The sequence below is a fragment of the Bombina bombina genome, chromosome 4 (assembly GCF_027579735.1).
Source record: "Bombina bombina isolate aBomBom1 chromosome 4, aBomBom1.pri, whole genome shotgun sequence".
NCBI classification, from domain to species: Eukaryota; Metazoa; Chordata; class Amphibia; order Anura; family Bombinatoridae; genus Bombina; species Bombina bombina.
The window spans coordinates 940,905,748-940,932,312 of NC_069502.1; the positions used below are offsets into that span (position 1 = coordinate 940,905,748).

Genomic DNA, 26,565 nt, shown 5'->3' on the forward strand with positions numbered 1-26,565 from the left:
TCATGATACAAGTGAGGAGCAAACGGTTTTGCGCAAGCGATATCGTCTTTTCGCAAGCCTTTTTAATTGTGCAGTAGCACAATCGCCATTTACGCTTCAATCCTTACCGCAATCTCAGAGCTGTGGTTAACTGTTTTCTGAAACAAATACATTTGCACAAAACACTTCAAAAATGCATTACAAAAAGGACAGTTACACTCATATTAACACTGCCTAATAAAAATTATTACAAAAAAATATTGCACAAAAAAGTTATAAGGGGTCAAAGATATGAGATATCGGGTGTTAGAAAAAAAAGGCAGCCAAAGGGCTTTAACATTGAGATATATACATATGCATGTCTAAATATGTGTGTGTATATATATATATATATATATATATATATATATATATATATATAATTATTATATCAGCACTACATTGATATATAAAGTCTCCCAAAAATAAAAGGATTAGTGGGGTTTCCCCCAGTATATTCCCCTTTATCTGTGCACGGAGAGTTAGAATTGGTTTATAATATAAAAAGAAAACTAGTAACTCTTAAACCAGCACAATGGGATAGGTACAAATCAATAAACCAAGGTTATTACTCTCTTGGAGAAAACCAGACAGATAACAGGTATTGGTGTTTGAATTATTTATCTGCAATTCTGCAATCAAATTATAACAAAAAACAGTTACAATTCTATATTATGTGTGGCAACAGTTAAGAACTAAATATCTGAAAGTCCCATATTTCAAGATGAGCCGTAATTATAACCCTATATAGAGGCCTCTATTTTAAGGGAGTAGATATTGAGAGCTTTATCCTGGTTAATATATCGAAACAGTCAAGTTCCATTACTTAGTTCCCAGTAAAGTAAGCGTCCCGCAGTATATGAAAGCTTTAAATGACTCTTTAGAGATGACAGGTAAACTGAATAATTTCCACTGGTAATAACATTTTCACCACAGCAAACATAGCAGTATTGGCGATTTCCTTAAGATCGACTTAGGACCCAGTATACCAATTTCAGTATGGAAAAGACAGGTGCATAGAAGGGTTCCGCTGTTTAATCACATTTTTTTCCAGCATGAATATAGCAGTTTTGGCTGTTACCCTAAGATCGACTTAGGACCAAGTGTGATAATGACAGTCTTTTTCCACTTCTTATAAACAGAAATAGTATTACCTGTTCTTCCGTCTCCAAATAAGGCAAAATATTAAAGGCACTTAGTGGTAAATTCCACGCCTTACTTGTATGCAGGTCGTTTGACTCTTTTACTCCTTACGGCTTGTAACCTGATCAGGGCTTCAGCGTGTGCTCGGCAGAGATCAGCTGTTTCTCCACCGGCATTCCAAAACAGCTACGCGCGTTTCACCCACAAAGCATTGGGCTTCTTCCGGCTGAGTTTGTAATTACTTGCAGATCTGTGTTGCCTTAAGTCTGCCTGAAAACTCCTCCTTTTTCTCACTTTAATTGCCAGGTGTGAAAGATGTGTTTAACATTACAATATTATGTTGCCACAATGTTACCAATCTGTTATAGTTAATACAAGAACATAATATCTTTCCAAAACATTTTTAAACCTTATCGAAAAAAGTTAAATATATGTCTCTTTTATGTTCCTTTATACGTTCCCGTAATTCCCTATAGGTTTTTCCTATGTAGTACATGGGACACTTGCAGAATAACATATATACAATTCCCTCACTACCACAAGATATATGCCCTTTAACTTGTTGTATTTTGCCATTTTTGTTAGTAAATTTGCTGTCTGTTGCCATATTCTGGCAAACTGAACAGTGGCTACATTTATAATTACCATCTTTATTCCTCCATCTTTCTAACCAAGATGATTTAGATTTATTACTAAAATGGCTCCTTACTAGATTATCTTTTAGATTATTAGCTTTTCTAGCTGTTAAAGATGGTTTATCTGATATAATATCCGCTAAAGATGGTTCTGCTTTTAAAATGCGCCAATGTCTTTCTAGAATTCTTTTTACTGCTTGCCATTTATTATGGTAATTTGTTATAAATCTTACAGGGTTTGCATCTAATGATTTATTCTCATTGCTCATATATAGTAGATCCTCTCTAGTTTTGAGTTTAGAACGATTGTAAGATAATTTTAAAGTTTTTTCAGGGTATCCTCTGTCTCTGAATCTATTTTTGAGATCCCTGGCTTCCAATCTAAAGTTCTCATCTTCTGAACAGTTTCTTTTTAGTCTTAAATACTGTCCATAAGGTATATTATTTATTAAAGCTTGTGGGTGATGGCTATTATAAGCTAGCAGTGTGTTTCCTGCTGTGGGTTTCCTAAAAGTGGATGTTTCTATTCTGTTCTGAATTAACATCACATTTAAATCAAGGAATGAAATGGTCGATTTATTTTGTGTAAATATGAATTTCAAGTTCCATGTATTGAGATTTAATTTTTCCATAAATTTAATTAAATTTTCTTCTGTGTCTTCCCAAATAACTAGGATATCATCCAGAAATCTTAACCATACTCCTATACTATTATTCTGATTAAATTCACTATCAAGAACACAATCTCGTTCCCATTTGCCCAAATAAAGGCAGGCATAGGTTGGGGCACAGCATGTGCCCATCGCTGTTCCTAATATCTGTTCATAGTATTTACCATTAAATATGAAAAAGTTGTGTTCCAAGATAAATTTTAGTAACTCTAAAACAAACTCTGTGTTTCTCATATATTGGTCCTCTTTGTTGTAGATAAAATTTACATGCTTCTATTCCTAAATTGTGTGGGATTGAGGAGTATAGCATTTCTACATCTATTGCTACCAAAATTGTGTCTTGTTTGACTGTAATGTCATCTAATGTTTTGAGGACATCCAGAGTATCTTTTATGTATGATGGAAGATTTTGTAAGTGTGGGCGTAAGCAGAAGTCTACATATTGGGAGATGTTTTCTGTGATTGATCCTTGTCCTGAAACTATTGGTCTCCCAGGTGGGGGGAGTTTCCCTTTATGGAGTTTTGGGATGGTATAAAATGTCGGTACTGTAGGGTATTTGACAAAGATATTGAAATTCTTTTTTAGTAATCAAATTATCTTCTAAGGCCTTAGAAAGTATAGATTTCAATTGATCATTATATCTTTGGGTTGGGTCAGATTTTAGAAGTTTATATTGTTTCTTATATTTTAGTTGTCTTTCACATTCATCAATGTAATCTTTGGTGTTAAGTACCACCACATTTCCACCTTTATCAGATGGCTTTATTGTAATAGATGTATCCTCATTTAGTTCTCTCATTGCTTGTCTTTGTTTCTGAGTTATATTATCCACAAAGTCACTATCTACATCTAAAAGGTTTATATCTTTTTCTACCATTTTTACAAAATTATGAACTAGTGGAACTGATGAAAGTGGTGGCATATATTCTGATTTTGGTTTCAGATTACTGAAACCAATATTAGTTATTACTTCTTCTACCTCTTCCTGTGAATTCACTTGTATACTTTCCTTTTCTAGGGCTTCTAAACTTCTTAGAGATTCTAATTCATGCATGTTCAAAGCTTGTATATTTTGCTTATGTTTATATTGTTTTTTCAAAATAATTTTTCTTGCAAATAAGTTGAGATCTTTAACCAAAGTGAATTTGTCACACTTTGCTGTCGGTGAGAAGGTGAAGCCTTTACTAAGTAATTCTATGTGTTCTTTTTTTAGAAGTTTTGTAGATAGATTTACAACATTTATTTGTTCTGTCTCTCCTTCTGTTGAAATCTTGTTTGGTATCTTCTCCTCCAACTTTGGCTGTTTATGTTTCCTCCCCCCCCCCCCCCCCTTCTCCTTTTGTGTTTGTTTTGGGGGCTAAAAAACTTTTGTTTCTCTCTAAATGTTTTTGTGTTTTGTTGTTCATCCCCACTTGAATTTTCTGTTTCTGAGCCACTTGTCATACTCCCTGTGTAATCATAAACTTTGTTCTCATTATAGTCTGCCCAATCCCTTTGGAATTTTCTTTTCTTTCTAAATTTAATTGCATCCTGTACTTTCCTTATTTCCATCTTTACCATTCCTAGCTGTTTCTCATATTCCTCATTCTCTTTCCATGTATCTAAATTATTTTTTATCTCTGTTAATTCTGTTTCGATCTGTGTTAATCTTAGTTTGTTTTCTTCTATCATTAATTTCATCCATTTTTGTGAACACTCACTTGCATATTCTTCCCATTTCTTTTTAAAATTTTCCAAAAGTGGGTCATTTAAGTTGGTGCCAGGTTTTTTCCTAATTCTAAGTCCTCTTGGTATCATTTCTGATTCTATATATTTATTCAAACTAGAAATTTCCCATTTCAACCTCTGTTCCTTTAATAATTTCTTTCTTATAATATTTGAAAGTTTTATATATACTAGTGTTTTCTGGTGTTGTTTGTAGTGTGGTTCCCCCTGCTGTTGGTATCATGAATGTATCATTTACATCATAGTCCCACTCATTTTCATTTAGTTCTGCCATGTTTTAAGAAAGATTTATTTCCCTAAATTCCCTGTCACCTTAACTGTGCATTCCCCAATAGAGACTAAAGCCTAAAGTATGCTCATGTGTGCACAATATCAGAAAGGCTTCTACTGAAGACAAGAAAATTATATAAAATTATTATATCAGCACTACATTGATATATAAAGTCTCCCAAAAATAAAAGGATTAGTGGGGTTTCCCCCAGTATATTCCCCTTTATCTGTGCACGGAGATTGCACAGTTAAGGTGACAGGGAATTTAGGGAAATAAATCTTTCTTAAAACATGACAGAACTAAATGAAGAAGAAGCCCAATGCTTTGTGGGTGAAACGCGCGTAGCTGTTTTGGAATGCCGGTGGAGAAACAGCTGATCTCTGCCGAGCACACGCTGAAGCCCTGATCAGGTTACAAGCCGTAGGGAGTAAAAGAGTCAAGCGACCTGCATACAAGTAAGGCGTGGAATTTACCACTAAGTGCCTTTAATATTTTGCCCAATTTGGAGACGGAAGAACAGGTAATACTATTTCTGTTTATAAGAAGTGGAAAAAGACTGTCATTATCACACTTGGTCCTAAGTCGATCTTAGGGTAACAGCCAAAACCGCTATATTCATGCTGGAAAAAAATGTGATTAAACAGCGGAACCCTTCTATGCACCTGTTTTTTCCATACTGACATTGGTATACTGGGTCCTAAGTCGATCTTAAGGAAATCGCCAATACTGCTATGTTTGCTGTGGTGAAAATTTTATTACCAGTGGAAATTGTTCAGTTTACCTGTCATCTCTAAAGAGTCATTTAAAGCTTTCATATATACTGTGGGACACTTACTTTACTGGGAACTAAGTAATGGAACTTGACTGTTTCGATATATTAACCAGGATAAAGCTCTCAATCTCTACTCCCTTAAAATAGAGGCCTCTATATAGGGTTATAATTACGGCTCATCTTGAAATATGGGACTTTCAGATATTTAGTTATTAACTGTTGCCACACATAATATAGAATTGTAACTGTTTTTTGTTATAATTTGATTGCAGAATTGCAGATAAATAATTCAAACACCAATACCTGTTATCTGTCTGGTTTTCTCCAAGAGAGTAATAACCTTGGTTTATTGATTTGTACCTATCCCATTGTTCTGGTTTAAGAGTTACTAGTTTTCTTTTTATATTATATATATAAATATATATATATGTATTTATATCTGTATATATGTATTTACAGACATATATACACACATATAAACACATACATATATATAAGTGCATTAAAGTTCTTTGCCATTAAGTAGATAAAAAGATGTAAAAATATATTTATGCAGTTTTCATATTTAATAAAGATTTTAACTATGTATTTACTGTAAACTTTTTACATTTGCTAATGCGAATATGCTATGTTGTTTGCGTGATGGGTGTTAGATTTATCTTTCAACAATTTGTTTTCTCCATTGACTTCTATAGTGAATGCTAAAATGTGATGGTGTTTGCGCTATCTTGGGTGTTAATTTTTTTCCTCCATTGATTTCTATAGGGGAATACATGCACGCGCACATGAAAACTTAAGTTAGGATTTTCGCGCTATTCAGGTTACCTCTAATACGAGCGCAACATGACTGTCGCAAAAAGCTTAACTCTAGCAGAGATTTCGTGATTGTGAAAAAAAATACAGCGCCACTTGCAATCTAGCCCTATATGATGAGAATGCAGAAAAACAATACCAAAGATCAAGGTCAAAATCATCCCACTCTGTGCTTTTGGACCAGATTTCTTTGGACACTATAGGTCCTTAAGCTCAAAATGTTTTAATCATTTTGATGTACTAGGATTGTATTCATATAATGTAAATCTGTTTAACAAAAAAGTCCAAACATATCATTAAATTGCCCTTAAAGAAAAAAAAATGGTCAGAAGCAATCGAAAAAGAAAAATAGTGACAGCATTGGATACAATCACATTATTAACAATTACTTAGTTATAGTTCTGTCTGAGAGAGGGAGGGGAAGGGAAAAGAAAAGGTGGGGGGGAGGAGAATAAAGGGAGAGGAGAAAAGGGAGAAGAAAAGGGGTCGCCGTAAATAACCTCCGTCCAGGAAGCGTTCTGGTGGCCTTAAGGGAAGCTACAAACATCAATTTGTGGATCTCAGCACTTCCCGTTTGGAGATAGTGGTATCTTTCTAATTGGAGTATTATATATATTTAGTTTTAATATCTTACCGTATCTGTCGCCATTTGGGAACACAAATGATATGTTAAATACTTCTGGAGCTGTAGAACAATAAAATATTAAATTAATAGTTTTCGGTTAATGCTTTTTCACACAGTAAACAACATAAAACACTTAGGGCTAGTTTAGATGTGGCGCACTATCGTTAGCTCCTGCGTTAACTTGCACACGTATTACACATTAAAAGTGAACGCGCACCACCAAGCGCAATCTATCTATCTATATACACTATCTAATAAAAAATATTCATGTAAATATTAATAAAAAGTTAAAGGGCTCTAAGGTGTATGGTACATGGCAAGATATTTGAATGGAAAAGGCTATACAAAAAAAAATATATATATATATATATATATATATATATATATACACACACATATATATATTTATGTATTTAGGTACAGATACAGTATATACAATAAATAGGACAAGTAAACAGGGCACTGGTAATGACGTGGACAAAAGGTCAAATCTAGACTGGTGCTTAGGTAAAATATAAAAATATATTGTTAGAAGAAAAGAAGAAAAAAATGTACTTATAGTTAGCACTCTTGCCACAAGATTAACGGTGTAACAACACCAAGAGTGGCAGTGTTATAAGAACAACTGACACTCACATCGCCAAGACCTCTGCCAAAGTTTTATAATCAATATCAACCTCAATGTCAGATAAACTGTTTTATTAGCAGTGTCAAAAACATAAAAGGATAATTCTTATTACTGTAGAAAATAAGTAACAAAATAAAAATAAACATAGAATCAAACCACTTCCTGGCATAACACTCTAAGACCTTAGTTCATAAGTAGTGTAAAAAAATTAAAATGCATAAGCCACCAAACGAATCAAAAAACTAGATCAAAATAAAGAAAAGATACAAGGTGGCTGAATTAGGGAGGATCCAGATCTCATATAATACTGTTCTGGTGCTGCCGATGCAGAGTCCTTGGAGAGTCTTTGGTGATATCCTCACCGATGTAATACTCCGTATAGTTCTCCGTAGTGTAACAGCTCCATAAAAGAAAAGCACTGAAACATCCAAGTGCTGGAAAAGTTGAGCGAAATGCTCACAAGATTCTGTACAAGTTCTGGTAATTACCACATCTCATAGCCGCTAGCTCCGGTAATACTGTGTCAATGTGAGCCCTCCCCTAATTGTTGCTGGCTAAGAGCAGGGTGAGCCGCCACAATACTGAGCAACCGAGGGGCAGGAGTACTTCCACACAGCTCTACTTTCCACAGTGCATGGGCCAATATGCGTATATCCTGAAGAGAGGCTGGTATTAAACCAACAGGATTCTCGACGTACTTGATGATAGATCAGAGACCTCCTCTTAAAATGCCAGGAAAGGTAGACTGTAGTTTGTAGTTTGTTAAAGCAACAATTGTTTCACCTTAGACGGCTTCGTCAGTGTTTCGCTCAACTTTTCCAGCACATGGATGTTTCAGTGCTTTGTCTTTTATGGGGCCGTTACACTGTGGAGCACAATTCGGAGTATTACATTGGTGAGGATATCACCAAAGACTCTCCAAGGACTCTGGTTCGGCAGCACCGGAACAGTATTGTATGAGATCTGGAGCCTCCCTAATTTAGCCACCTTGTATATTTTCTTTATTTTGATCTAGTTTTTTTAATATGTTTGGAGGCTTATGTATTATAATTTTGTTACACTACATATGGACTAAGGTCTTAGAGTGTTATGCCAGGAAGTGGTATGATTCTATGTTTATGTTTATTTTGTTACTTATTTTCTATAGAAATAAGAATTATCCTTTAATGTTTTTGACACTGCTAATAAAACAGTTTATCTGACATTGAGGTCGATATAGATTATAAAACTTTGGCAGAGGTCTTGGCATGTGAGTGTCAGTTGTTCGTATAACACTGCCACTCTTGGTGTTGTTACACCGTTAATCTTGTGGCAAGAGTGCTATAAGTACATTTTTTTCTTCTTTTCTTCTAACATAGATACAGTATACATTTTACAAAAAAAAATTGTTATATATATATATATATATATATATATATACTGTATATATATATATATATATATATATATATATATATATATATATATATATATATTAAAATAAAAAGAAGCTTTCAACTATATGTATGTATATATATATATATACACACACACACATATATATATATAGGTATAGATATATTTTACAAAAAAATAATTATATATATTTTTAAAATAAAAAAGAAGCTTTCAACTAAGACTACCAAGAGAACAAAGCAAAATTAATGATAAAAGTAAATTGGAAAGTTGTTTAAAATTACATGCCCTATCTGAATCATGAATGTTTATTTTTGACTAGACTGTCCCTTTAAATATATTAATTTGAAATAGTTTTATAAGAGGCACCAAAAAAGCTAGAATACCCAAAGCTTTTCTCACAAGACACAGAAAACTGTGAGGAATTGGGGCACCAAATCTCAGACATTACTATCAGGCAGCCAGGTTAGCCCAAACTGCTCTCCTCAATAAAATGGAAGAGGAGATCAGATGGACTACAATAGAAACAGACATTCATGACTCCCATTTACAATAATTAGTTCTATGGGATCCACAACGTATAATAAATCAACACCACAATAAATTCCCAATCACAGATTTTATGCTTAAAACCTGGTCCAAAATAACTTCATCCCTTAATTTACTACCTAAGAGGTCACTTAAGACTCCCCTAAAATGTATACTAAAGTCTGCCCAGAACCTTTTTAAAAAAAGGGGGAAAATAGAGGCCTCTATAGAATAGCAGATGTGATGGACAAAGGTAAATTACTGACCTACACTCAGTTACAGGACAATCTAAACCCCATTAAACTGCATTGGTTCTTATACCTACAACTCTCTTCCACTATACATGAATACCTGTCCTCCTCAAAAGGAAGTCCATTTACTACTCTAGAAATTATGTGTAGCTCCGATATTAGACCCAGGAAAACTATCACTCAATTATATCAAATGATTCAATTGGCCACACAGAACACTAAAACAACTCTACAACTTAAATGGCAAGCGGACCTAAATATAGATCTAAACATACCAAGCTGGAATAATTTAATATATAATGCATGTAAGGGACTATTGAGTGCCGACATGTTGCAAAGCTGTATTAAAACAGTCTTCAGATGGCACCTCACTCACATTATTACCTCACACACCACTAAAAATCGATCCAAACTTTGTTACAGAGGATATTATGGACAGGAGGGCACATAAAGACACATGTGGTGGGACTCCTCACTCAAGAGGAATTTGGAATACACTATCACTGTTTTTTAAGTACCATCCTAAACAGCCTAATACAACTATCCATAGGTCCAGCTCTATTACATAAACTCTTGAGGGAATTTAATAAATATATTAATCAATTTATTAAGATATTATGCACAGCCACACGAAAATGTATAGCTCGCCACTGGAAGGAAGGGGCTCCCTCTTGGGATGAGATATTGAACAAAATCAGACACTTTTACAACATGTCAGCACAAGCAGCAATACTACAAGACACTCAAGAAGCTTTCCACAAGATCTGGTTTTACTGGATTACATTTGACTCCATTTAACAATATAAAGAAAACAATTACTTGTCTCTACATTACAGCTGTATACCTCAAACCCACTTTTCAGTTAGTAGCCACATAAGTCTGAGAGAATACAGAAAACTCCACAAGGCACGCACGGGTCCGAAGGAATTTCTCTCATACCTTTCTTTCTTCTTTCCTGCTTCTTTCCTTTAAAGGGGCAGTCAAGTCCAAAAAAACCTTTCATGATCCAAATAGGGCATGTAATTTTAAACAACTTTCAAATTTACTTTTATCACCAATTTTGCTTTGTTCGTTTGGTATTCTTAGTTAAAGGGACACTTAAATTGCTATATCCATCTTTGATAATGATATTTCTAATAAGCTTTGCTTGTCATATTTATACCGTTCTCTGAATATTCTGCTGCTAAAATTAATTGAATTCCAAACCCACCGTTATAAGCTGTATTTTGAATAACGAATCATTCACGATAACCTGAATTATCAAGATGGCCGATTTCGTCTGTACTGCGCATGCGCAATCTAACACGTCGGTTTACTGTGGAATTTACTGCATTCGGTTTACTGTGGTATCAAAGCAGCAATCTGCTTATGCACGAAAGGCCGGATTGTATTGCGCACTCGCCGGGTGACGAGACAATGCGTTAATCATATGCACGAAAAAGCATTGTGATTGGAGACACGATTTTGTATGGAAGGCACCATAAAAGGGGGTTTGGCTTCTATGACGTTTTTTTGCCAAATAAAATATAGCGTTTTATTACGCTGATAACGCTTGTTTTAAGGTCAAAATGGGTACGTTTTGATTGTTAAGTTATGTAGATTGGTTTGTGATAATTTAATTATATGCAAAAAATGAAACTTTTGGAATCCTTAAAAAAATAAACCAAGGAGGTTCATATGCTAATTTCTTAGACCTTGAAGGCTGCCTCTAATCTAAAAGCATTTTGACTTTTTTTAACCACTAGAGGGAATTAGTTCATGTGTTTCACATAGATAACATTGAGCTCACGCACGTGAATTTACCAAGGAGAAAGCACTTTTTGGCTAAAATAAAAGTCTGTCAAATGAACTGAAATAAGGGGGCAGTCTGCAGAGGCTTAGGCATCTATTTATCAAGCCGTCAACCGCAAATACGCTGGAATTCCGCAGCGTATTTGTGGCGAGCCTGATTCTCCTTAGTTATCAAACCGGTAAAAGTAGAAATTTATGACGTAACATACGATCCGCTGGACTCATTCCGACACAGATTGATGCTTACGTCATTACAGATGTTCCGAACACAAGTTCGGCACAATCTGACTACTTTTGTAAGTTATCAAATAACTACCAGGTACGCTCGCCACTATTCTGGCCCAGCGTACCTAGTTTTCAATCCGCCGCCCTGGAGGCGGCGGATGCCATAGGAATCAATGGGAGTCGGAAAGCAGCGAAAGCTCATGTTCGCTGCTGCCCGATATCCCATTGATTCCTATGGGAACGTTTACACTTAACACCCTAACATGTACCCCGAGTCTAAACACCCCTAATCTGCCCCCCCCTACACCGCTGCCACCTACAATATACTTATTAACCCCTAATCTAAGCCACCTAAATAAAAGTTATTAACCACTATCCCGCCGCTCCCGGACCCCGCTGCAACTAAATAAACTTATTACCCCTAAACCGCCGCTCCCGGAGCCCACTGCCACCTACATTATATTTATTAACCCCTAATCTGCCCTCCCTACACCGCCGCCACCTACCTACATTTATTAACCCCTAATCTGCCGCCCCAAATGTCGCCGCCACTATATTAAATTTATTAACCCCTAAACCTAAGTCTAACCCTAACCCTAACACCCCCTAACTTAAATATAATTTAAATAAATATTACTATCATTAACTAAAGTATTACTATTTAAAACTAAATACTTACCTGTAAAATAAACCCTAAGATAGCTACAATATAACTAATAGTTACATTGTAGCTATCTTAGGGTTTATATTTATTTTACAGACAACTTTGTATTTATTTTAACTAGGTAGAATAGTTACTAAATAGTTATTAAATATTTAATAACTACCTAGTTAAAAAAGACAAATTTCCCTGTAATATAAAACCTAACCTAAGTTACAATTACACCTAACACTACACTATAATTAAATAAATTAACTAAACTAAATACAATTAAATACAATTAAAAAAAAAATATCTAAAGTACAAAAAAAAACACACTAAATTACAGAAAATAATAAAATAATTACAAGATTTTTAAACTAATTACACCTAATCTAATCCCCCTAACAAAATAAAAAAGCCCCCAAAAATAAAAAAAGCCCTACCCTACACTGAATTACAAATAGCCCTTAAAAGGGCCTTTTGAGGGGCATTGCCCCAAAGTAATCAGCTCTTTTACCTGTAAAAAAAGAAATAGAACCCCCCAACATTAAAACCCACCACCCACACAACCAACTCTACTCTAAAACCCACCCAATCCCCCCTTAAAAAAACCTAACACTAACCCCTTGAAGATCACCCTACCTTGAGAAGTCTTCACCCAACCGGGCCGAAGTCCTTAACGAATCCGGCAGAAGTGGTCCTCCAGATGGGCAGAAGTGGTCCTCCAGACGGGCAGAAGTCTTCATCCAAGCGGCATCTTCTATCTTCATCCATCCGGCGCGGAGCGGGTCCATCTTCAAGACATCCGACGCGGAGCATCCTCTTTGTTTGACAGCGACTGAAGAATGAAGGTTCCTTTAAGTGACGTCATCCAAGATGGCGTCCCTTCAATTCCAATTCCAATCAGAATTAAGGTAGGAAAAATCCTATTGGCTGATCCAATCAGCCAATAGGATTGAGCTTGCATTCTATTGGTTGTTCCAATCAGCCAATAGAATGTGAGCTCAATCCTACTGGCTGATTGCATCAGCCAATAGGATTTTTCCTACCTCAATTCCGATTGGAATTCGTTGAGGACTTCGGCCCGGTTGGGTGAAGACTTCTCAAGGTAGGGTGATCTTCAAGGGGTTAGTGTTAGTTTTTTTAAGGGGGGATTGGGTGGGTTTTGGAGTAGGGTTGGTTGTGTGGGTGGTGAGTTTTAATGTTGAGGGGGGGTTGTATTTCTTTTTTTACAGGTAAAAGAGCTGATTACTTTGAGGCAATGCCCCGCAAAAGGCCCTCTTAAGGGCTATTTGTAATTTAGTGTAGGATAGGGCTTTTTTTTTATTTTGGGGGGATTTTTTATTTTGTTAGGGGGATTAGATTAGGTGTAATTAGTTTAAAAATCTTGTAATTATTTTATTATTTTCTGTGATTTAGTGTTTGTTTGTTTGTTTGTTTTTTTGTACTTTAGATACATTTTTTTAATTGTATTGAGTTTAGTTAATTTATTTAATTATAGTGTAGTGTTAGGTGTAATTGTAACTTAGGTTAGGCTTTATTTTACAGGTATATTTGTATTTATTTTAACTAGGAAGTTATTAAATAGTTAATAACTATTTAATAACTATTCTACCTAGTTAAAATAAATACAAAGTTGCCTGTAAAATAAATATAAACCCTAACGGCTAGATTTAGAGTTTTGTCGGTAACGACCCGCGTAGCTAACGCTGCCTTTTTTCTGGCCGCACCTTTAAAATAACTCTGGTATTGAGAGTCCACAGAATGGCTGCGTTAGGCTCCAAAAAAGGAGCGTAGAACATTTTTAACGCAACTGCAACTCTCGATACCAGAGTTGCTTACGGACGCGGCCAGCCTCAAAAACGTGCTCGTGCACGATTCCCCCGTAGAAAACAACGGGGCTGTTTGAGCTAAAAAAACCTAACACCTGCAAAAAAGCCGCGTTCAGCTCCTAACGCAGCCCCATTGTTTTCTATGGGGAAACACTTCCTACGTCTGCACCTAACACCCTAACATGTACCCCGAGTCTAAACACCCCTAACCTTACACTTATTAACCCCTAATCTGCCGCCCCCGCTATCGCTGACCCCTGCATATTATTATTAACCCCTAATCTGCCGCTCCGTAAACCGCCGCTACTTACATTATCCCTATGTACCCCTAATCTGCTGCCCCTAACACCGCCGACCCCTATATTATATTTATTAACCCCTAATCTGCCCCCCACAACGTCGCCGCTACCTACCTACACTTATTAACCCCTAATCTGCCGAGCGGACCGCACCGCTATTATAATAAAGTTAGACTTAGGTTTAGTGGTTAATAAATTTAATATAGTGGCGGCGACGTTGGGGGCGGCAGATTAGGGGTTAATAAATGTAGGTAGGTGGCGGCGGTGTAGGGGGGCAGATTAGGGGTTAATAAATGTAGGTAGGTGGCGGCGGTGTAGGGGGGGCAGATTAGGGGTTAATAAATATAATGTAGGTTGCGGCGGTGTAGGGGGTGGCAGATTAGGGGTTAATAACTATAATGTAGGTGGCGGTGGGCTCCGGGAGCAGCGGTTTAGGGGTTAATAATTGTATTTAGTTGCGGCGGGGTCCAGGAGCAGCGGTTTAGGGGCTAATAATTGTATTTAGGTGCGGTGGGCTCCGGAAGCGGCGGTTTAGGGGTTAATACATTTTTTAGAGTTGCGGCGGGGTCTGGGAGCGGCGGTTTAGGGGGTAAAGTATAGTGTGGGTGTTTAGTGACAGGGTACCAAGAAAGCTGTAAAAAAGCCGAAGAGCAGCGAGATCGATGACTGTTAGTTAACAACAGTCCGCTGTACTTGGTGCGCGGCTTTTTGACAGCTTTTTCGATAATTTTGGAGAGCGTATTCAGGTCCGCGGCAGCGATGTTAGCCGACCTTAGGCGAGCGTATTGGTGCCGTTGAATGCAGGTAAGTTGACGCTTTGATAAATAGATGCCTTAGACGACACAAGGTAATTACAGAGGTAAAACGTGTATCATTATAACTGTGTTGGTTATGAAAAACTGGGGAATGGGTAATAAAGGGATTATTTATCTTTTTAAACAACAAAAGGTCTGGTGTTGGTGTTGTTTAGTAATTCCTACACGGAGATTTGTTACTCGATATACACCAAAGCTAGATTTATTATGTAATGGCATGGTACATTGAAAAGGTTTGACATACAATGCCATATTAATATGCTGACATTATTCCAATATGTTGTCATTTGTCTTATTGTAACAAAATACTTTAACAAAAATGTATTTATTTGGCCTAGGCAAACTAATGCAGCAGGATTAAGGAGGATATAAAATATTAAGGTATTTAAAGGGATATGAAACCCAAAAAACGTATTTTGTGACTCAGACAGAGCATGCAATTTAATAAAAGTTTCCAATTTTCTTCTATTATTAAATGTACTTTGTTGCTATGATATTCTTTGTTGAAGAGATACCTAAGTAGGCATCTGGAGCACTACATGCAGGAAACAGTGCTGCCATCTAGTGCTCTTGCAAAAACATAACATTCTTGTAAAATAGCAGCCATATGGTGCTCCAAAGAAGTGCACACTCCTGAGCTTACGTCCGTGCTTTTCAACAAAAGATACAGAGAGGACAAAAGTTGGTTAAAATTGAATGCTTTATCTGAATCATTAAAGAAAAAGTTTGTGTTTAAGCTGACAAGTGAACTGTAGTATATTTTCTAATAAAAAATTGATCAAATAACACTTGAAACCTCTAGTGATTATCTATAATTTATAAAGCATAAATATATTGTGGAGAGTATACAAATAGGAAGCCATCATGCAGAGTGGTAACTAGAAACCACAGGGCCCAGGTGCAAGAATCCAAGCAGCCCCCCCCCCCCCCAAAAAAAAAAGTAAATTTGATACATATTTTTTCAACATTTAAAATATTTTTGTGTGCTGTATACACACATATACTGTATATATAGCTGGCTGTGCTGTATACACACATATATATACACACATATACTGTATATATAGCTGACTGTGCTGTATACACACATATATATACACACATATACTGTATATATAGCTGACTGTGCTGTATACACACATATATATACACACATATACTGTATATATAGCTGACTGTGCTGTATACACACATATATATACACACATATATAAATAGCTGACTGTGCTGTATACACATATATATATATACACACATATACTGTATATATAGCTGACTGTGCTGTATACACACATATATATACACACATATACTGTATATATAGCTGACTGTGCTGTATACACACATATATATACACACATATATATATAGCTGACTGTGCTGTATACACATATATATATAGCTGACTGTGCTGTGTACACCCATATATATAGCTGACTGTGCTGTGTACACCCATATATATATATATATATATATATATATATATATATATATATATATATATAGCTGACTATGCTGTATACACACATATATATAGCTGACTGTGCTGTGTATACATATATATATAGCTGACTGTGCTGTATACACACATATATATAGCTGACTGTGCTGTATACACGATATGAGCAGAGGAAGATAGCAGTCAGGTGAGCCACACTAACGTAATATATACAGCAATAGTCGTTGCGCTATGCAACTGCCCAAAAACCCCAAACAGTAAAAATGAATATAGTCACTTTAGATGCACACTCGCATACAAGCAGGTATCAGCATTAGGTAAATTTGCAGATTCGTTGGAGACAATGGGAACACTGGCATGTCATATCTATATGCCAGACTCACCTCAAACTGGTGGTTCCTCAGCTCTCAAAAAACGAACTTCTGTCGGCTGACTCGTGCTGAACGATGTGTGATGAAGTCGCTGTACAGTCGATAGCTGGTTCCGAGTCTGTGTATACTGCCGAGGAGCAGCAATGTCTTGGTCGGCGTTCACCTCCGTATCCACCTCCGTGTGAGTATATCGGAGGGATTGGGAGATACGATAATGTGCAGCAGGTAAGTCTGCAACAGCGGCAACTTCGGCAACTTGGGGGGTGGGGCAGTTGCAAAGAGGGACTGGAGGAGCTCAGGAGCGGTAGCAAACCAGTGGGCCTGGAGTAGTAAACATCAGAAAAAAGAGTACTGGATGCTCCGGTAAAATTTAACAAATTTATTGATTCTTCATTAAAACAGCGAAATCATGGAGAAGCAAATAGACACGATTGCAGGCGCAGCACCAGGGCTTACGCGTTTCGGCTGTGAAGCCTTAATCATAGCATACAGGTGCTGGGCCTGACAGGTGCACTTAACACCTTAGGTTGATTCTCATTGGTTAAAAGAAAATTTAAAAGAAAAGCAACCCGCCCGCTTGGAAGTGTCATAGCCTGAGTATAGTATTAGAGATAGCAAATAACAATATCTACAACTGGAATGTGTAAAGTGAATAATTGAAGAAACCCAATATGTGCAAAAGACAATTCAAATGGGGTTTAAAGCGTAAACTAAATTTGATATGTTAAGAACTGGTTTGCTACCGCTCCTGAGCTCCTCCAGTCCCTCTTTGCAACTGCCCCACCCCCCAAGTTGCCGAAGTTGCCGCTGTTGCAGACTTACCTGCTGCACATTATCGGATCTCCCAATCTCTCCGATATACTCACACGGAGGTGGATACGGAGGTGAACGCCGACCAAGACGTTGCTGCTCCTCGGCAGTATACACAGACTCGGAACCAGCTATCGACTGTACAGCGACTTCATCACATATCGTTCAGCACGAGTCAGCCGACAGAAGTTCGTTTTTTGAGAGCTGAGGAACCACCAGTTTGAGGTGAGTCTGGCATATAGATATGACATGCCAGTGTTCCCATTGTCTCCAACGAATCTGCAAATTTACCTAATGCCTGCTTGTATGCGAGTGTGCATCTAAAGTGACTATATTCATTTTTACTGTTTGGGGTTTTTGGGCAGTTGCATAGCGCAACGACTATTGCTGTATATATTACGTTAGTGTGGCTCACCTGACTGCTATCTTCCTCTGCTCATATCGTGTTCTCTCAGGTACTACTGGAGGTACCTTAAGGATAAAGCAGGTGAAGTTTTCACATACTTGGGACTTTTGAGAGCTCTATCTATTTAAAACATGGAGAACCAACTGTCTAATACTAGTCTAGCAAATACCAACAGAGATTTCTTCTCACTAATGCCTGCTACGGCTAGGAGCAATCATCAGTCTGATTATGAACAGATCTTTTCAGACAGCAAGGAGGTTCTTTCACTCAGTTCTCTTTTTGAATTAATGGAATCCTTACTCCTAAAAGAGTGCAAGGTACAATGGGATGTGTGGGCCTTCGACAAATATATGCAAGAAGGTATGATACCCAGAGGACTGAGACTTTACAAATTTCCTTCCTTTGATGTGGATACTAGCGACAAAGAATTTGTAAAAGATTGGAATGAGGTTCTTTCCGAATGCTCTTCCCGACTGATGATTATGCTGAGAAGTTATAAATCCAAACAACTGGACACTATCAAAAAAGAGATTATGGATTTACAAGTGGAAATGGACAAACGCATTTCAGACCCTCAGTTTGCTAAATTTGACTCTATTCTCAGGGGCATGGTAGCAAGAGGCAAGAGCTTAATAATGGAAAATAAGCACTCCAAATTTTTAAGAGATCGCTCAGATTATCAGAGTGACTCTGTATACATTTGGAATCGTAAGCAAAGGGGAGAGTATAGACGAAATCAATTCCCCTCAGGCACACGGAGGGGCAGCAGAGGACGTAGAAGACATAGATCTAATTCCAGAAATGTCTCTTTTTCCAGTAGCGATAATGATGGCTCCTCAGATGAGGGTAATAAACTCTCTACGTCTGCTGCTGCCCCTTCCACGACTAGTGCTGCTCCTATTGCTCAGAACATGCCCTCTATCCCTACAGGCATACTCAAGAATAAACATACATATGCCCCAGCTCCTGAAAATGTACCCATAGTGAGACATAAAGAGCAACATTCACAAGAATACACTAATAATCAATATACCACAACAAATATGCCTACTGTCCCCCCTATTGTGGCTACACCAAGTACTAGTCTAGCCTCCAATGATCTGGAACAGGTTTTTCCACAGGCCCTGGATCAAACACACAATGGAGGATCGACCAAAGTCGGTCAAGCCAGATATCCACGCAGGGGGAACAAACCACTGAGCAAATACAAATGATCACAAATGTCATTAATCTTTCATCTGTGAATTTGACATCACAACAACATTCAGTTTTAGCTTTAGGCTTAGGTTTCTCACCCACGAGCAATTTTAATCTTTTTCAAACACTTATAGATGTTAATCGTCTCATTAGAAACCTGACCCTGAAAAAACATTTTTACAGCACACATACCATGTCAGATGAGCGAGCTACATCTATACCCTCCATGACTAACAACATCAGTGACTTTGCAGAAATGTGTGACGTAGTTGCCCTTCAATCCCTAGCTACTGAGTCTAGCACAGATACAGATTTCACCAACAGAGGTACCACACTCATGGAAAAATACAATTTCTATCCTATTATGAGTAGAGGCCAAATTTTAGAAACATACCAACACAGAGTTGAGATGGACCTAATTAAGCTTCAAAAAGAAACTAAAAAAGTTAAACAAAATCTTACACTTAAACAGAAGAATGCCCTAGCTCAACTTAGGGGTAACAATCAGATAGTGATACGCCCCGCCGATAAAGGCGGGGCGGTAGTCGTAATGAACAGGAGTGATTATATTGCTGAGGCTAAACGTCAACTTCACAATACAGATGACTATGAAAAACTCCACAGGGATCCTACTAACATCTTTAAATCTCAACTGAAAGACATTTTGGACGATGGTAGGGAACAGGGTTTCCTGGATGACAAGACTGTCAAATATCTAGATGTACAATTTCCCAGGACTCCCTGTTTCCATCATTTTCCAAAAGTACACAAAAGTATAACACAAGTACAAGGTAGACCCATTGTGAGTGGGATCGACTCCCTTTTGGAGCACCTCTCGCAGTGGGTCGACTCGATTTTACAACCTATGGTATTATCCCTAGTGTCATATGTTCGTGACACTAAGCATATAATCAATATTCTGGAGACGTTTGAATGGAAGGACGAATACGCATGGTTAACCATAGATGCAGTAGCCCTTTATTCATCTATATCCCATACGCAGGGCCTGCAAGCAGTTTCCTCCTTCCTCCAAAATCACAGCGATTTTTCCCCAGAGTTTCAGAATTACGTCATTACAGTAATTGAGTTCCTTCTGACACATAATTTCTTCAGGTTTGAGGGAGAGTTCTATCTCCAGAGATGTGGCACAGCCATGGGAGCCAAGTTTGCTCCCTCGTACGCCAACCTATACCTAGGTTGGTGGGAGCTGTGCCACATCTTTGGAGATGGGAATCCCTTCAAACAGGACATCAAATTCTACAGGAGGTACATTGATGACCTCCTCTTGATATGGTCAGGCAGTCAGTCAGATGTGCCACTTTTTTTAGAATTTTTGATTTGAATTTAAAATTCACCTATGAGTTACATAACACGCATATTAACTATTTGGATCTCACTCTCACAGGTGTCCAGGATAGTGGAGTTTCCATGAGTGTCTATCGTAAACCCATATCTGGGAATACCCTGTTGCATGGCAACAGCAGTCATCCCATACAAATGAGATTCGCTGTTGCCAAAGGACAATTTACCAGACTAAAGAGAAACTGTTCTGACAGAGCCACCTATGACAAGGAAGCTGATTCTCTGTCAGAAAGACTTCGAGAAAGAGGGTACCCTTCACACGATGTTACAAGGGCCAAAAGGTCCCTTCAACATATAGATAGGAAGACACTCTTACAAGATAAACCAAGGTGTGACAGGTCAAAATCTTCTCAAGGAGTGTACTTCGTCACACAATTCAGTACAGAGTACAACAAAGTATGCAGCATAGTCAAAAAAACACTTCGCCTTACTTGCTGCAGACGACAAACTAGTGACCACAGTTGAGAAAGGGCTCAAATGTTCCTATAGAAAAAGCAATACACTAGGGGGTATCCTAGCACCCACAGAACTTAAAAAGATTGAGACTAACCAAAGCTCTTGGTTGAGACATTGTGGGATGTATAAGTGCGGCAGCAGACGTTGTAAACCCTGTGACTTTGTTCAGGTCACTAATAATTTTACGTCTTATACAACCGGCCAAACTTTTGACATCAAAACTTGTCTCAACTGTACAGCTAGCAACGTCATATATCTCATTTCTTGCACCCAATGTCATCTGCAATATGTAGGACTCACCTCTAGGGACATGAACTCAAGACTTAGAGAACATTTGTCATCTTTCAACATAGGAAAAGCCACTACACCATTGGTACTCCATTTCTATGGTAAACATGGCAATAACCTTAGTTCATTGAGATGGTGTATCATTGAAAAAGTTGTCCTGCCTAGCAGACGTGGAAACCTCAGCAAATTACTGGCCAAACGAGAGGCATTCTGGATGTTTAAACTTGACACCAGAATACCTAAAGGACTCAACTCCAGGTATGATTTAATTAATTACTGGGAATAATTCCAGTTCTTTATTATCTCTCCTGGGTTCAACCGTTTCCCCCCTAGGTAGCCTTTTGCTCGTAAATTTACATTTTACTATTTTTCACATCACACTATATCAGGTTAGATACAGATGATATGTTCAGTTCACAATACAGTGAGCTTTTTGAACTTTATCTTTTGTTTTGTGAATATACATTTTATATTCTATAGTCTATATTGTATACTCTGCATATGTTCACAACAGCAGTCCTGATTCTTTTTATGTTTATTTTCCTGTATGACCCATTCACATATTTATTAGATACTGACGCAAATTTTGTATTACATAATTTGTTGACATTTATAGCATACTACTTTCTAGCATTTTTAGTACTTTTGTCCTTTTCCCTTATCTCATATATAATCAGTGTTTTGTTCTTAACATATCAAATTTAGTTTACGCTTTAAACCCCATTTGAATTGTCTTTTGCACATATTGGGTTTCTTCAATTATTCACTGTACACATTCCAGTTGTAGATATTGTTATTTGCTATCTCTAATACTATACTCAGGCTATGACACTTCCACACACACATATATATATATAGCTGACTGTGCTGTATACACATATATATATATATATAGCTGACTGTGCTGTATACACATATATATATATATATAGCTGACTGTGCTGTATACACATATATATATATATATATATATATATATATATAGATGACTGTGCTGTGTATACACACATATATATAGCTGACTGTGCTGTGTATACACACATATATATATATATAGCTGACTGTGCTGTGTATACACACATATATATATATAGCTGACTGTGCTGTGTATACACATATATATATATATATATAGCTGACTGTGCTGTGTACACACACATATATATATAGCTGACTGTGCTGTATACACACATATATATATATATATATATATATATATATATATAGCTGACTGTGCTGTGTATACACATATATATATATATGCAAAATAGAAATGTAGAAATGTTTTTTTGTATAAGAAATGCATAGTTATGATTATGACACAAAATCACTGTTTATTCTTTGTTTCTCTTTTGTTGAAAGAAGATGCACTATTACAATTGTAATTATCTACACCTGTAGTTTGTCACATGTACTGCCTATAAAAGGTGGAGTTGGATTATGTACTAATCACTTGGCTTGAGAAAGGGCAGAAGCCCGAAACGTCGCCTGTATTTCACTGCTTGTAATAAAAATGTTATAAATCCAACTTGGTGTGCTGCAGCCATTTCTATTTTGCATATTAATACCTGTCAAGGTGAGACAGAGGCTGCTTGCACCCTTACCTAGAAGTGAATTGGTGCTGGACTTTAACTTATTTGTGTAATTAATTCACCAGTCAATAGCACAATTCTGATCAAAATTATTCTAAATACAAGCTATGGAGATTCAACAAGATGTGTTTACGTTCTCTGATGTGGAGGCTGCCGCTATTGCCACTCTTGTAAGAGGCCCACGGGACTTTCTGGCTATTCCCGACACAGACCTATGTTCTAAACAGTGGGAACGTGAAAAAAAGAAAGAGGTGAATTGGGAATTACATTCCTCTACTCTTGCTGAATATTACAAGTTGCGCCGAATCCCGAGAGGCCTGAGAGTGTCATTAAGACCGACACTTTTTATGGAAGACAAAGAATACTGTTCAACCTTTGAAAAGATCCTTAACAAGTGTTCCTTTGATCTTATGATCCTGACGATACAACGTATACAAAAAGAGATACAAACGAACCAACAAAAGATACAAGCATTGGAGGTCAGTTAACAAGAAAAATTATCCATCACTGATTTCAATACCTTAAAAGCTGACTTGGATACAAAATTGGATGAATTTCGAAAAAGCAATGAAGAAAAGAAAATAATCAAATTTTCCAGAGATGCGGACGATTACCTGTATGGTCACGTGTACAGATGGGAGTCCCGCGAGACGCGAATGCCCAGAGGTGACGTCAGACGCCAGAGTCGTCGAGGAAGAGAACGCCATACACGATCTGAGGCTAGCGACTCATCACGAAGCAACTCAGTGGGGACTATCTTCCAGTTCCAGTCTCCCTCTCCTTCTTCTTTTTCCCAACAGGTACCGGGCCAAGACGGAGGCGGAGGGGCGGCCGAAAATATCAGAGGCAACGCAAGTCGGCCACCGAGAGGACGTCGGGTGAAACGGTAAATGATCTAGTGATTAACATATCACAGGTACCGTTCACCGAAGGGGAATTGAACTTACTTAATAGGGGTTTGGGCTTTTGCCCTAGTAATACCATTAATTGTATGGACTTGGACATTGAGCTATATAGATTCTTTAGACAATTGCGTCTTAAAGCTCACTTTTCTAAAATGCCGTATAATGTTGTAAATATAAATACTGTTAATGATGATTGTTTAAAATTTTCAGATTTTGATTTAATTGCTAAGTCTAGCTTTATTCCGCCTACAAATTACCATCCTATAGAAACGTATATCACATTGGTAAGTAAGGATATAGAAAGACTTAAACATGATATCAGGTTACATAAGGGGATACAAATTAAGTACAATTTAACAGTTGAAGAGAAACAATCCCTTAATAAAATTATAAATAACCCTGATATAATTATTAAAAAAGCGGATAAGGGCGGGGCAATTATAATCATGGATAAAATAAAATACATAGAAGAAATAAACAATCAATTAAGGGACACAGAGGTATATGAAAAGCTGGATAATAATCCATTAAAAACTATACAAAATGAATTGAAAGTTATTGTCCAAAATGCCCTTGATAAAGGTATTATTGACCAGAAATTAAGTCAATATTTGCTAAAGAAAGAATGTATCACTCCCCTGATATATATACTTCCTAAAATTCACAAGTCCCTCATCAATCCACTGGGACGCCCCATTGTGGCAAGTGTAGATTCAGTTTTATCAAATATAGCCACTTTTCTTGATAAAATACTCAAACCAATAGTGTCCAAATTATCATCGTATTTGGAGGATTCTACTGAATTCCTCAATAGGCTTAATGAGATTAAATTAAATGGTCAACAAAATTCGATCCTAGTTACCTTAGATGTTAAAAATCTATACACCAGTATTCCCCACGTAGGGGGTGTACAATCAGTGAAACAATACTTGGTTAAGGAACAAATATATACAGATTCACAAATTAATTTTATAATTGATTTATTGGCATTTGTATTGAACAATAATTATTTTCTGTTTGGTGACATGTACTACAGGCAAAAGAGAGGCACCGCTATGGGTGCTAATATGGCGCCACCATACGCAGGCATATACATGGGTACATTTGAAGATGATTTCATCTATCCAAATGAATTGTTTAAACAGCATGCATGCGTATGGTGGCGCTATATAGATGATGTCTTTATGATATGGTTGGGCAATGAGGATACCCTTGATGTTTTCCTCAAACAAATTAATTCTAATCCGGCTAATATTGAATTTACAATGCAGCATGATAGAAAGTGTATTGATTTTCTGGATGTGACTGTATCAATAGAAGAGAACAAGTTTAAAACTGATCTTTTTGTTAAAAAAACGGATAAAAATACGTTTCTATCGTATACAAGTTGCCATCCAGAAAACACAATTAAATCTCTACCGAAGTCACAATACATTCGTGTCAAACGAATAGTGAGCGATGAGGATGTATGTAATAGAAGGTTGCTTGAAATGGGACAAAAATTTAAACAAAGGGGTTACCCGACAAAAATATTGGAAGATGAATTAAAAAAAGTTAATCAAATTCCTCGTAATCAACTTTTACAAAAAACATTGAAAAACACACAGATGGATAGAATTCCATTTGTGAGTACATACAATGTTAATAGTAAGCAGATATCTGGTATAGTCAAAAAACATTGTCATATTTTAAAAAATAATTATCAGGATATAAAAGAAGTTCAATCTTTCCCATTGCTGTCATATAAAAGACCTAAAAATTTAAAGGACTATTTAATTAAAACTGACATAGGCAGCAGTAAGACAAGGATGTCATTTTCAAAAAAGAAAGGTATTTTTCCCTGTTATAATTGTTCACATTGTAGTTGTGTGATTAAAGGCAGTGAGGTGGTCCACCCACATACGGGTAAAAAGTATAGGATTAATGGTTTGTTTACTTGTCAAACAGATCATGTCATATATTCTCTAAAATGTCCCTGTGGATTAATATATGTAGGGGAAACTACTCAAAAAATGAAAGACAGACTCACACAACATAAATACACTATACGTAAGGCCATCTCAGATTTGCCTGTATCTACACATTTTAAAGAAAAAAACCATAATGTTAACCAGTTAAGGTTTCAAATCCTAGAACATGTTCCGATACAGAGAAGGGGCCAGGATAGGGTTAAAAAATTACAACAGAGAGAGGTTATTTGGATTAATAGACTAGAAAGTATGCACCCTAAAGGTTTAAATAAAGATTATAATCTGTTTTTGTTCCTATAATGGGTTAATTGTGATAATTCATTGTAAACTTTGTCTCCATGATTTAGATCAAGATTCACATAAAGAAAAAAGAACAACTTGAAAAAGAAATGTGCTGAATAACATAATATAAAAAGAGGTTGTTTGGAAAGATTATAAGTTTTTCCTTTAGAACGTTGTCTTTATGGTTTCCATATAGTAAATAACATTTGAGTGTGTGCATTCCCCTGTTAACATCCATCAGAGAAATAACATAGCTTGCAAGATTAGAATTTAGTTGTTAGTTTGATTACTGTTTTTAATAAAATAAAGGTTTTTCAAATATCATTAATAGATGGTAATGAAATTCACTAACAAGAAAATATTTCACATAATTCACAGATAAGATA

At 36.7% G+C, this 26,565-nt stretch overlaps 1 protein-coding gene across 1 annotated transcript in view; it reads right to left on the reverse strand.

Annotated features, from left to right (window-relative positions):
- Nucleotides 1-26,565, reverse strand: part of MORN2 (MORN repeat containing 2) — a 116,419-nt gene that overhangs the window by 85,142 nt on the left and 4,712 nt on the right. Inside the window, exon 2 of the mRNA XM_053711927.1 lies at nt 6,684-6,734. Within this exon, the coding sequence (XP_053567902.1) occupies nt 6,684-6,734 (51 nt within the window). The remainder of the gene's footprint in view (nt 1-6,683; nt 6,735-26,565) is intronic.